The 14880-nt window shown below is 28.3% G+C and overlaps 1 protein-coding gene across 2 annotated transcripts; it reads right to left on the bottom strand.

Annotated features, from left to right (window-relative positions):
- Window positions 1-479: 479 nt before the first annotated feature.
- LOC113796405 (facilitated trehalose transporter Tret1-2 homolog) lies at window positions 480-2861 on the bottom strand. 2 transcript variants are annotated; one of them, XM_027346678.2, is made up of 4 exons: window positions 2754-2861; window positions 2253-2664; window positions 1958-2181; window positions 480-1895 (listed from the first exon to the last, which is right to left on the bottom strand). In XM_027346678.2, exons 1-4 carry the CDS (start codon window positions 2832-2834, stop codon window positions 930-932), a joined length of 1683 nt encoding a protein of 560 aa, XP_027202479.1. In that variant the 5' UTR covers window positions 2835-2861; the 3' UTR covers window positions 480-929. The 2 variants fall into 2 exon arrangements, with proteins under 2 accessions (XP_027202479.1, XP_075677887.1); XM_075821772.1 differs by having other exon boundaries at window positions 2771-2800.
- Between the last annotated feature and the right edge of the window lie 12019 nt (window positions 2862-14880).

The raw sequence follows: 14880 nt of genomic DNA, 5'->3' as shown, positions 1-14880 counted from the left end.
GGAAATTATTCGAATGCTTTTTTCCTGGAAAATTTACATCCACATCATCATAGTTCCAATAAAATATCCTTATGAAGGTTATTTTATTGGAACTATGAAGGTCTAAAAGCTCGTGATGTTTTTGTGATGTTATTAATCCGATTTCGAATGGAACAACAAGGGGTCATCACAGAATCCGTTATAAATCCGATCATTGGAGTTTTTTTTTTGTTTTAGATTTAATCAACAACAAATTTACACATAAGAGATTCGTGTGTTCATGACACTTATCATCATTGATGATTGTAATTTTTTGCTTGAATAAAAAAAAATTTACATATGAAAATAAAACTTATGTTTTTTATGCAAGGAAAACCTTTACATTATATACATTTCATTCGATAATAATTCGTGGATCTGGTCTATCAATAAAAATAAGAAAACAAACGGGAAAATAAATGAAGCCCAGATAATAAAAAAAAGATTGAAGTTCATCATCATTCGATTGTATAATTTAATTTTGTTATCATTGGAGTTTCTATTATTATTTTTTGTTTTTTTTCTTGATGTTATAATATAAATATTTTTGACAAAGACGACTGATGGATAAAAAAAACGATCAATGAAAATTGAATGAAACACATATATGCATTCAGACATGAATTATAATTCAATTAATCCATCTTAATGCTGTTTTTTTTAGTAAAATTCATTTTTTCTTGATACAAGTTTCAATCCAATTTTTCTCAATATTATCCAACATGAAGAGATAGATAGTAAAGAATTTGCTTTACGAAAATAGTTTTTTTTTTGGAATAGAATGCGCTCCCCTAAGTAATCCCTGAACAATTGATACAATTTTGATAATGAGGAAATTCTTTGAAATTATTCTTTCTAAAACAAACAAAATCTCATTAATTTCTTTACAAACAATACACGGGTAATAGTGTTTAATAATTAAAAATTTTTCCAATTTCTTCCATAGTTTTTCCTTTAGTTTCGGGTAAACAATAGGCGAATATGATACAAATAAAACTGATCGATGAGAATATCCAATATGTACCATATTCATTGAATATGATGAAAAATGATTGTGTTTCATTAACGACAATAAATGTGAAAATCCAAGAAAATATTGATGCTATGGATGAAATCAGCCAAACGGTTTGTGGTGGCGTTATTTCAGTAATTATAATCCAAGTGATTGGACCAACACCCAACGAAAATGAGCTGACAAATATGGACAGGCATATGATCGGTAGGTGAGAACTAGTCGGCTCGATCGATCCATCATAATCATGAGCTAATTCTGGATGTTTATAATAATAGAACCCTAATGCACCTATGCTTAAAGCCATTCCTAATGCCGAAAGCATAATCAAAATTCTTCTTCCGAATCGATCAATAGCAAAAGCGCCAACAATCGTAGCAAGTAGCATAAAAGCATTAGATATTAGTGTCGATTGTTTAGCAGTTAAATTGGAACCAGATCTGGCGAAAATATCGTTCATATAAAATTGAACACCATTGACACCGGAAAATTGTTGAAAAAACAATGCAAATATTGCAATCAACATCGGTTTATAAATATCAGGACGCTGAATCGAACGCATGGATAATTTGATTCGATTTTTCTTTGCCAAACGAACCTGCTGTGCAAATTCATAAAGATCACGAAGTTCGCCATGAATATCACTTTCTTTTGTTCGCAAACGACGAAGATTTTTTTCAGCCATAATTAAAGCTTCATTTGATACTGTTATGCGATTCATACACCATGTTGGTGTTTCGGGCATAAAATACATTGTTATCACTAATAAGGCTGCAGGTAATAATGCCCAAAATGCCAATTGATTCCAATGAAAATTAAAAATGTTGATAATATCCATAAAAACGATGCCGAGTACGACAAAAAACTTGGATTTTAAAAATAATTAAATGATTAGAACAAAAAGCATATGATCCAATGATAACTTACATTAAAACTCATCCCGATATGACCACGATCATTTGGTGTTGCGATTTCCGCAAGATATGTGGGAACAGTTGCAAGAGCAATACCGATACCTAATCCCGTTATTATACGTCCTGATAGAATGAGAAATGAACTACGTGCAAATCCAATACAAAGCCAACCAATACCAAACGGTAATCCTAATGACATTAATGTTTTTCGTCGTCCAAGAAGATCAATGAACAATCCTTTTTTTAAAAAAAGATGTGAGATTTTTAATTTAAATTTTTAAATGACATTAAAGAATTAAAATAATTACCACATAGAAGACCGCCAAAAATTGCACCAATAGATAGGATTGATGATATTAGACGTTTTTCCTTATTAGAAGGCAATAATGGTGTATGCCAGCCGCTGGAATCAGTATAATTTTCATTCATTTCCTCCATAGCAGGTGAATTCCATCCAAATGCACTGCCCAATGTAATCGAAGCCATATGAGCGCTTAATGTTGCACCATAAACTAGCCACGAAGATTGATAACGTGAATGGTCGCGCGATTCCAATCGATACAATTCATCATGAGGTTGAAATATTCGATCGAAATCAGCTAATGGAGGATTTAAACCAATGACATTTACAGTATGATCATTGGGATATTGCTGTAATATTTCGTTTTGTTTATGAGGATTCGGCGACATAATATCAAATGAAAATGAAATTGATTCACGCTACATATGATCATTAAATTTTTAAAAAACAACAATAAAATTTAATTTTTGTATCTCATAGTTTTTCTAAAAAAATAAAAATTACATACTTGAAAAGATAAATTACCTTCCATCTGATCATAATAGCGATGATCATCATTGATAATTATTGATATCTCAATGATGATCATTGATGATTACAGTGCGAGATTGTTGCCTTAGAATCCTAAAATGCAAACGTCAATGGTAATAATTTGATTAAAGCCATCAAATCTACTTTGCCATGATTTGATTGGAATGGTTGTTTTTTTAAAAATTCATTTTCTAATTGTAAGATATCGATGTAGAAATCATTGATTTTTCCAAATGACTCTTATCATCACTACAAATTATGTTAAGTAGTGATGAAGTAAAAGTTCCACAATCTACTTCCTGTTCTTTCGAAATGACTCATATCAATAATTGGACATGTAGAAAACAGAAAGTCTATCTTATAATCATTCTTTTAAAATCGATATTTTGCAACAAGCCTAAACAAATCAAAATTCAATCAGGGAAGATTGATGGTACTTACATTTTACAACGTATTTTGTAATTAATTGAAAACACCATCTATAGTTTATTTCTACATCACTAGATGGCCATATTGTAGTCATTATTTTGGACAATTTTGCTCCAAAAAAAAACTTTGTTTCAAACAATTAAATGAACAAATAAATGTTGATGATAATAATTGTTGTTGTTGTTATTATATTCGATTATTATCATCACACACGAATAAACAAAAACGTCGATCAATGATGATTTGGAACTAATTTCCGATGATGACGATGATGATGATAATGATGATAACTTTCACCGATCAATAATAGCTATTAGCTAGATTTTCAATTATCAATTCGATCTGTACAGAAAAAAAACCAAAATACCAAACCCGATAAAAAACGATAACATTTACGGTTTTAGGCTATGTGGTTTTCATCATTATCATGACCGTCAATGATGACATTTTCCATTTTCAACTTATAAGAAATTTGCCAGATGTGTGAGTGTGTGTTGATAATGATTTCAAAAAAAGATCAATTTTTGTTATTTTGTTTCCATTGGACTCTTTCTTTTCTTGACCGACGAAATAAATATTTTTGGTTCGAAACCAAACAAAAAAAAAAACCATATCCAGATCAAAAAAAAAATTGCACTGAAAAATATTCTCTTGGAACAAAGATTGACAAAAATCGAATGTTTTGTCAAAACCAAAACATTCGATTGGTGGCGCCACATATGTAGGAATAGAGGAAATTAATTTATCGAATGTTTGAAGAAATTTTTTTTTTTGTGATAATTTTTGGGAAATTTCTTTTGATCATCATCATCATGGTTAATTATAAATCTTGGAGGAATGAAGAACTGAAAACTATGAAGACGACGACAACAACGACAACGATAATAATAATAAAATGTCACCATGTTACTACCATTATTCTGTGATTATTTTTTTTCAATGTCCATAATTGCTGTCAATTCCATTCCGATTTTATCGAAATTTGCCATTTGCCATTAAAGATTTTGTTGTTTGTTTGTTTGCTTGTTTCATCCATACACTGATTTGTTGTTGTTATTATTTTGCTTTTAGCTCCAACAACAACGATGAAGAATGAAAAAAAAGAAAAATAAATAAATAAAAATAATCAATCCACCAAACAACAACAACCACCAATCGAGCATCAAATCTATCAACAACAAAAAAAGAAAAGAAAAGAAATTCGAGTTAGAATTACCAGTTTCCAGTTGAATATTACATTTTTTTTTCACTTTCTCTCTCTCTCTCTCTCTCTCTCTCTAATTCATAATCCATTCCACCAAAGAAAGAAAAAGAAAGATTTTGTTCGTTTTCATCATAACCGGAATTAGGCAATGAAATTGTTGTTGTTGTTGTTGTTTCTATGTGTGTGTGTGTGTTTTGTTAAATTCCATTTCCATTTTCATCTCCAATCCACACTGAATATTCCTGGTAAATAAAGAGAGAGAGAGAAAGTGAAAAAAAACAAATTGACTTATCAGAATGATTATATTGTTTTGTTTTCATATTTGAACATTTTTTTTATATCGAAATAGAATCTCTTTATTTTTCTATTCCGATATATTTGATTTATGAAATGTTGTTGTTGTTGTTGTTGATCGAATAAGAAACAAATATTGATAACGGAAATATAACAAACATCAAACATCATCAAACAACAACAACAACAAAACCAAAATGAATTTATCATTTGATTCATCAATTTTTTCTGATTATTAGCCATCATCATCATTATCATTATTAAAAAAAAGTTATTGACAACTTGTCAATAACTTAATGGTTTGATTTTGGACCCAAATTTTACACGCAAACCATCATTATTCATTCAATATGGCCAATTTTCAACATTCATTTTATTTTTTTTTTCGGTTATATCAGATGTTTTATCAGGCTAAAAAATGAAATATATATGCGAAGTGAAAACAAAAAATTCATTCATCTTGAAAACATTAAGAATATTCCAAAACAAAACGACAAAATATTCTTATTGCGTGTACATTTGCTTGATGATCACAACGATGATGATGATGATAATAGTCAATCTGTGAAACAAAAAACAAAAAAAGTTTCAAAATGAAAAAAATTTCATTTCATTTTCATTCTTTTTCCCCTTCATCTCTATATATCTTCTTTTTTTATTATATTCATTTATTTATCCATCTTGTTGTCATTGTTGTTGTTGTTTGGAAAAAGTTTAATTTTCAAAATTGAACATCTCCGAAAACAAAAATATCATCATCATCATCATCGTTGAATGGCAAGGCCTTTTGCCGTTGCTGTTGTTGTTGTTGTTGATAACGATGTGATGACATTCAATTCATTTATTCAGTTTTTTTTCTCTCTTTCTCTTACAGAATTCATTCATTCTTCATTCATAATAAGATTCAAACATCATGATGTTGATGATGATCGTTGTCGTCGAAGACACTAAGATAAAGATAGAAAAAAAAATTTTCTTAGTTGCTTTTTTTAGCATGATGATCTTTATATTTTAACGGGGGTTTTTCTTCTTTTTCTTTTCGTTTTGGCTGTTGGTGGATATAGCCAAGCTGTTGTTTGTCTGGCATCATCATCAACAAAACAAAAACAGCATTAGAAACAATGTTTTGGATAATGTGTCAAAACATTTGGATCAATTTTTTGTTGTTGTTGTTGTTGCTTGATGCTATGTATGTGTGTGTTGGGATATTTGGGTTGAGATCTGGTTTTTTTCTTTTTCCATCAAAAATCTTTATCTGCTGTTGTTTTTTTTCATAAATATGAATATTCAATTGACAGTTTCTTCAAGTTTTAGTATTTTTTTTTTTGTTCATTTCATTTTTCATTGTTGATTGATGCCTAGAGGATGTGTATGAATGATGAATTCATTTTTAGAAAAAGAATTTGATTAATAAATTCTTATTGAAGTATCAATCAAATAAAATGAAGAATATTCTATAGAATTCTTTCTTTTAGCTAATCTTACAACAGCGTTTTGTTTATTTGCAGAATAAATAATGTTTGAAACTTTTAAATTTGAAACATCATCATCATCAGTAAATAAAATGTACAGTTTCGGTATCGATTCATAAATAATGATCATTTTAGATCGATTTTCTGTTGTTCTTGTTAGCATTCGAAAAATTTTATTTTTATTTTTTGAGAAAAAACAAAAAACAAAAACATGATGATGACAAATTGTTGACACTATCAAATTGTTTCAGCACCAAAGAATTATCATTATTATTTTGTTCGATTCTATTTTAACAATCCGGATTCGATCGGGTACAATTTGGCTATGAGCAATGAGCAATTCGAATAATTGAAATTATCGACAAAAAAAAAATAGTGAATGGGGTGTTTGGGAATTTGTCAAAACAAAAAACAAAAAAGTTTGTCATTAAAATCATTCACATGATTATAAAATCTATGGAAAGACAAAGATTTGTTTTTTGTTTTTTTTGTTGTTCCAGTTGTTTCTATCGATCCGTATTTATATAATCAATGTTTTGGTTTGTTTGTTGAAGTTTATCATTTCGGAAATTATTATCATTTTTGGTAATTTGAATTTCTTGGAAAATCTTCCCCTCAAAAAACAAAAAATGTTAAACAATCATTTGTAGACTATCGCGATAGTTCGATATATCGTTTGTTTTTCTGTTGTTCGATTGTATTCGATTTCCGATATTTTTTGTTTTGTTGTTGTTTGTTTTGCTTACATTGGATGTTCTTGTTTGGTTCCATTTAAATTGTGTACCACAATTCAACGATACAACAACCATTTGATAAAAAAAAGAGCCTCAAGAGATAAATTCTTCTTTTTTTTCTATACATATGAATTTTGATAAAATATAAAACCAAATTTTTGTTTTCTCACTTTGTTTTATCAGCCATTGATCGATCAGCTATTGATTGGTAATATTATTTTGAAAACATATACTGTATATATTGGTTTAATTCTTTATTATTTTTTCACATACAGGAAAAAAACAAAAACAAAAACCGAATATCCACTGAAAATTATGATCTTTCTGGCTTGGACATTAACAAAACAACAACAACAAAAAAACAGTGTACATTATCTTTTGAACGACGACAACAACAAAATAAGAATCGTATTGTTTTCTCTTTTTCTAAGACTGTATGTAATAATAACCGAAGACAAGCATGGTTTCTCAATCGAAACGGTTATACGATGATGATCCACGACTATATCCACCCTCACATACAACTATTACATACAAAAAATTATTTCAGTATTTATCGACAAAAAGAATAAAAATCAACTATGCAACAACCAACAACCAACCAAACAGAATATTATTGATCCATTCTGGTCTGTTTTATACAGACAGACACAAATAATTATTATCATTTTGTCTCACACCCAAAGAAAAGAAAAATGTTATTGGAATTTTTGTTTTCTATTCCAATCAGAACCATTTCTCCTTTTTTCATGGCATTCGTGTGATATTCATCGACTGAAAACACATTTCCGATAATGATAATAATTTATACCAAAAAAATAAACAACAACAGTTTGTGTCATAAATGAATCAAATACCAAAAAACTAAATCTTTCAAACCATTCAGTAAGCAAATATAAGCGATCCAAAGACGAAAAATTCATTCAACCAATTCATTTCTCAACAATTTGATGATGTTATCCAAAACTTTGTACTTTTATTTGATATTCATGATATAAAACCGTATAGAGGTAAAATGATTTGTTTGTTTGTAAACAACATACAAAAACACTTTAGAAATGTTTTCGAATGATGAAATCCATTTTGAATAATAATTCTAATTCATCAATTATTCATCATCATTCGCCAGCAACAATTTAGATTGAATTGTTTGAAGAAAAAAAAATTTGGATAAAATCATTTCAAACCTAGAAAAAAAATATTGATTATTTCCAATCACATTTTTTTTTTTGCTTTGTTGATCCATTTAATATTTGTATGTTTAACAAGTTTCGTTATATATAATATTTTCATCGTTCGTTGTGTGTGTATGATTATTTGATTCCAAAAGAAACAAAAAAAAAAATTCAAAGACAAACATCTGAACAAACATACCATATAATAATAATGATAATACAAACCAAACCAAACCAAACCAAAAAAAAAAAATCTTCAATAGAATTTAAGCCAAAGAATCGAAGTGAAAAAAAGGAAAAGACAATTGTATTTTCATTGGGGCACCAGAAAAAATGGAAATGGAATGAAATTGGTCCAACATACAGAGAAATGAAGAGAGAAAACAAAAGAAAAATCATTCCATTTTCATTCATATCGTTTTATATTTGTGTGTGTGTGTGTGTTTATGTTTATTTAGCCTAAATCTTTTTTCTTCTTCTTCTTCTTACCAACTTCTATTTCAAATATTCTATTTCAATGGACGAAAATTCTGTATGATGATGATGATGATGATGAAACTAAGAAAAAAAATTTTTTCCCTTTTCTTTCATTATATCAATAAATGTTTTTGTTTTGAAATAAAACTCGGAAATGGAAATGATGTGTGTGTGTGTTTGGTGTGTATGGTGTGTGTTTATATAATCGAATGAAATTGTATTTGAAATTGGATTAAATTAAAAACAACGCTTCTTCCTTCTCCTTCGTCTTATCTATGTGCATTCTTCTTCTTCTTCATTTTTGTTTTGTTTTGTTTTTCTTTACAATCAATTTCATTTCAATTTGTTTGACCATTCTTTTCGGGTTTTTTTGTTTCGAGGAGAAATTCCAAACATTTGATAAGAATCACCAAAAAAAAGAAAGAAAATTCCTGGTTTTGTTTTTAATTATAAAAGATTAATAATTTCTCAAATATTGTTGTTGATGATGATTAATAAATTTCAAATAATTAGAATTCTTTTGAGAAATTTTCCGGGAAAATAATTGTTTTTTTTTCAAGAAATTTTCCTAAATGTCCACAATTCTTTCGTCAATAAATCGAACATTTTTTGAATAAAAACCCGTTTCACATTGACAAATAATAATAATAATTTTTAGGACAAAAACATCCAAATATCCCAATATTTGTAAATCAATTTGATAAATTAAATTGATGTTCGTGGTGTGTGTGTGTGTTTAGTTTGGTTTAGTTTGATTTGGTTTGATTTGGTTTGTTGTTTTACCATCATTTCTTATTTGTTTTTCTTATGTGATTGTGACTGTGTGTGACATTTCATTCATTGAATTTTGTCCAAAAAAAAAAAAAAAAAAATCTTCTGGATCATCATCGTTTTGTATCCTGTCTTTTCTTGTTATTATCATTATCATTTTTTTCTTTCTTCTCACCAACACAAACACAAAATACACAAAACACACAGGATCTGTATTTTATTATCGTTTTTTTGTTTTGTTTGTTTCATTGATTATTATTATTATTATTGTGATGATGGTATAAATGTAAAATGTTGAAAATTGCTTTTTCAGCATTATTTCAAACCAACAAACACACAGAGAGAGATGTCCATAGGAATTATCATTATTGTATCAGAATGATGATGATTTAAATTGTAGCCGATTGTTTGTTTGTTTGTTTGACCACCATCATTTAATAATGAAAATGAAAAAAACGAAACGAAAACGAAAATGATTTCGATCCAATCAAATCAATTTGTTTCTATTTCATCATCATCATCAATCGATTCAATTCGATTGATTCGGGTAGCGAATTTTTCTTTTTTGCCAAAGAAATTTCTCTCAAATTCAAGAAATTCAAGAAATTGAAATTCATGGAAAACAGTAACGTTATGATTGATTAAGTGTCATAGAGGAAAAACAAAAAGGAATGATTCTTTTTTTTTCTTACAGATTTTGAAACAAATGAAATGGAATTAGCTCCCCGCACCATCATCATCATCACTGAATAATAATCAATTCGTTTAGTTTTAATCAGTTGAAATTATGAATAGAGAGAGAGAGAGAGAGAGAGAGAGAGAGAGAGAGAGAGAGAGAGAGAGAGAGAGAAATTCATTTGTAAATGAATAATATGGCCAACATCAACAGAACAAAAAAATCGATTTAAAATAAGAATTGAGACTTGAGACCGAATAAAAAAAAATTGCATCTTAGCTTGATTATCATCCATTCTCTTATTATTCAGTTTCTCATTTCCTTTCTTTTTTCTTCGTTCATTTCTATCATGATGATGATGATGATGATGGAATAAAAAGAATGAAAATTCTTGTCATCAAATCACACAATTCTGTTGTATCTTGTTGTAATCAAAATTGAACATCCCCCCCCAAAAAAAAAGACTTACCCCTATGGATAGAACACATATTATAATTTGATTAATTTGGTTCGTGTTTTTTTTGTTTTGTTTTGTTTTGGATTCAAATGGTACTGGAAATCCTGCTTCTTTCAACATTGATTTTCTTCCTTTTTCTTCTTTACATTGAACAAAAGAATGAATAAATTCTATGAAAATAGAAAAACATTTGCATTAAAAGCAAATGATGATTATTATTATAACAATTTTTTTGTTGTTGTTGTTGTTGTTGTTGATCGATTGATGTTGTTGTTGGATCAATATACACACAAATAAAGTGAATTCAATTTCATTGATTTGTATCGAATATTGTATTTTTTCGTTTCTTTCACTCTTTTTTTTCCTTATTGTGTTGAAATAGCCATTTTGAATTTATCATTATTATTATTATAATTACTTTTGGACAATCTTCTGTTTCTGTTGTTGTTTTTGGCTATTTTTTTTCGTCTTGGCAACAACAACAACAACAACAAAAATACAGACTATTTCGATCGGAAAAAAAGAACAAATGAGGAAGAAGAAGAAGCAAAAATCTCGAAAACTGGTGTAACCAAAATAGGAAAAAGACAAATTAATAAGCTTTTAACTTGATTAAAATGACGACATAGATTTTTGATTTGTGTGTGGTGTGGGCGTCATTTCTGTCTATCATGTATGTGATGAGTGTTTTGAAACGTTTTTTTCTTTAAAATTTCTTCTTAAAAATTTCTACAGAAACAAACCAGGAATTATTTTTTGGGAAACAATTCTGCAATTAACATTGCACAATTCTTTGCACTAAAAAATACGAAATGGTGGTGGTGGTGGTGAAGAAAAACTTTTCACAGATTTAGCTGTCATTGTTGTCGTTTTGTTTTCTCAAAAATTTAAACAAATTTTATTTTTACTTCAAACTTTTTTTCACTTTGTTGTAAAAAAAAGTTACAATTCCGTTCTTTATTTCTTTCTGACCAATTTATTCAATTTTTTGTTGTTGTTGTTGTTGTTTTATCGTTGAATATTCTAAGATTTCAAACATCATCATCATCATCATTATTTGTATATTTTTTTCGACTAAAAAGTTTTCATTTTTTCTAAAATAAATGAAACAAAAACAGAAAAAAGTTTATCATTAAGCATGGATTCTTTTTTTATTCAAAAAAAAAAAAAAATGTAAAAATTCACAAATGACATACAAGCTTCTCTATATATAAAGGCATTGTGTATATATATACAAAACCCGGGAATATTCTTTTCAACCGGGAATTATGACCACTACCACTACCATTATTGACCATAGAACCGGTCCGGAATATGAGACACAAAAAAAAATATAAACCATTTTTTCGATCATATGAAAACTAAAAAAGATTCATTCAACATCAATTGAATTTTTTTCGGTTATCTCTATTTTCATGCGCATTTTTTTTCCTATTTTCACTATATATCTATTGATCAACCGATACAGAATTGCCATCTTTTTTTTTTGTTCATCTTAACAATGTTGTTATCTTTCTCTGATGCTGTACTTGGATTTTTTTTCTGGTTCGTTTTTCAAGAATTTTGGAAATTCTTGTTTTTCAGTTGATCGTTTGAATTCATACGATCCGGTTCGTTTTTCTTTTTGCCGTTGTCGTTTTTTTCATTTGAAAATCTTTTTGTTGTTGTTGTTAAACTTACTTAACCAATTTGCAACCAAACAGAAAAAAAAGTGGTGATCAACTGGGAACTGAGAAAAAGAGTGAAAACCAGAAATTCTTTCTTACATTGTACGTGGGTGTTTGTTTGTGTGTGTGTTTTTGTTTGAATGTTGGAAACAAGGGTAATGATGTCATCATCATCATCATCATTAGAATTTAATTTTTTGTTCAACTTTTTCTTCTTCTTCTTCACAAATATTTAAATATTCATCGTTTATTGATTTATTGAACAACGGGTTTTTTTATTCATTCATTCATTCTTACGACAAAGAAATTCGTGTTTCATACAGAAAACAACATCAACAGAATTTCATAATAATAAACATTATCTTGTGACACGATAAACTGATGCATATTATGGTGATTCATACCTGATAATATTCATGAAATTCTGGTTCATCTGCTTTTTGATTGAATAAATCGATAAATTGCATGTTTTTTGATTTTCTGGTTTTTTTCCTTAGTGGACAACAGAATTTTTCGAAACATTCATCATTTTTTTGTTTGCTCATTTTCAAACATCTTATTTTGATTATTAAAAAGAATATCCTGTAAGTTTTTTTTACCAAAAATCGAAAAAACATCAAACAAACAAAATTACGCACGTGCCAAACAACAAAAAGTTGATCATTAAAAAAAAATGATGATAATGGAAAAAAAATTCATCAAATGAATTTCAATAATTTTGAAAATTTTTTCAAGTTTTTTTTATCCCAAACAACCACTCGACATAAATGATGTTCGGAACTGAGTGAAAAAGAAATTTGGTTAAAATTTTAACCTCTTCTGCTACGTTATTCTGGAAAAAAACATCAGCTGAAATGAACCAATTCTTCCCTCAATCATTTTTCCATTTCAGTCAGAGAAATTTAAATTCATATTCAAAAGAGAAAAAAAAAGAGAGAGAATTTTTAGCAGAATAAGCAAAAAAACAGAAATTCTTTTGATTGGTAAGAGTGGATGAAAAAGAAAGAAATTCAGAATTTTCCAAAAAAAATATATAATCTTGAAACAAACAAGATGAAAAGATGATGTGAAAAAATCCGGAAAACTTTCTTTGAGAATTTTTTTTTTTGTTTCTGCATCGATTGCCAAATTTCTTTTTTTTCTTCGTGCCCATACATATAATCTTCGATGAATAAATTGTTCTTCAATCGAAGAACTATTTATTTTATTCATTTTTCAAGTGCAAACGAACCAAATATTCAATGAAAACATCCACAAATGCAAAATAAACAAACAACACAGAATGGTTGTTACTACCACCAGTGATAATGAACTTGTAGACTTGTATATTTTAATTGATTAATTAATTAAACCCTTTGTTTTCACCGGATTTTTTATTTACCTATGAACAACACTATGGTAGTGACTATGATAGAATAGTGAAAGTTGTGAAGAATTTCACGAAAAAGAGTGCGCCTAGTGAACGGGATGAAGAATTTCGTTTTTTTTTTGCTTTGTTTTTTTATTGTCATTCAAAATGCTGACACACCATACTTGAAATTGATGATTAGAATTTTAATTTTTTTTTTGTTTTTTTTGAACAACCAAACAAACAAAACAAAACAAAAAAACTCTGGACACTAATTAGATCGGATGTGAAACGGAAAAACTCGTTCGATAGTAAAGCTTCTGGCTATTTTCATCCGTTTTTTTTTTTGTTTTGCTTTTCAAGAATTTTTTTTCTTCTTTAAAAATCTTGAAATCGATTCTTTTTTGGTATCGATAGTTTCGGCCATCATATTTTGATCTTTCGATTTATGATGATGATTTTCATCCAATTTTTTTTCCGGCCAAATCATCAATCCAATCGGATCAGGATATTTATGGAGAGAGAGAGAAAAAAAAGAGATTTTATGCCACCATTTTTCAGAATTTTTACAATCGAGAATTTTTTTTTAATTTATTCGTTGCCGATAAGAAATACAGACATGGAATTTTATTATCGTTTTTGTATTATAGCCATAGCAATAAATCCATACATTCAGATACTAAACACTTATTTTTTTTCTTCTATTGATATAAAAATTCTTGTGATGAAACTGAACAAAAAAAACTGAAACTGTGTACTACGTCATAAAGTTTTGAATTCTTTTTTTCAAAAAAGAAAAAAAAAGCTGTTTCTCAACACACAAACACACATCATTATCATTCAATTCTCACACACACAGAATCCTATAATATTCAAGCTACTTAAAGAGTCTATATTTTGCTGCAGATATGAAAAGAAAAAATTCTTTCTTTCTTTTTTTTCCAACGAAATAACACATACAAATCCGTTAGGCATTTGTTGTTGCTGTTCGAATTATATATTTTTTTCTCTATAAAAAAAATGATAAAATAAGAAAAAAAACTATCGAATATGATAAAGGGAAAATAATAGAATCGAAAACAGCTGCTGCTGCTGCTGCTGCTGATGTTGAAATAGTTATGTTTGAAAGAAAAGAAAAAGAATATTCCATATAACATTTGTGTGTGTGTGTGTTAAGTGTAAGAAATTCCATGACGAACATTTTTATCCACCAAAAAAAAAAAAAAATGATTACAAATTTTAATCTCTCAAAACTGGAGAAACTTTGGAGTGTGTGTGTGTGTTTGGGGGATACACGTTTTGCAAAGAAGAAAACCGATTCTTAACCTTTCATTTGGAACAATCAAAATACATCTTTTTTATCCTCCCCCCTCTCAGTTTTCAAATAGCTAATATTAGCC

This window comes from Dermatophagoides pteronyssinus, unplaced genomic scaffold, assembly GCF_027571235.1.
Source record: "Dermatophagoides pteronyssinus isolate colony J.1.1.1.1 unplaced genomic scaffold, Derpt_VIB-CSIC_2022.12 sq0012, whole genome shotgun sequence".
Classification (NCBI taxonomy): domain Eukaryota; kingdom Metazoa; phylum Arthropoda; class Arachnida; order Sarcoptiformes; family Pyroglyphidae; genus Dermatophagoides; species Dermatophagoides pteronyssinus.
The sequence above is the reverse complement of the archived record's forward strand: the minus strand, read 5'-3'. Positions and strand labels throughout refer to the sequence as shown.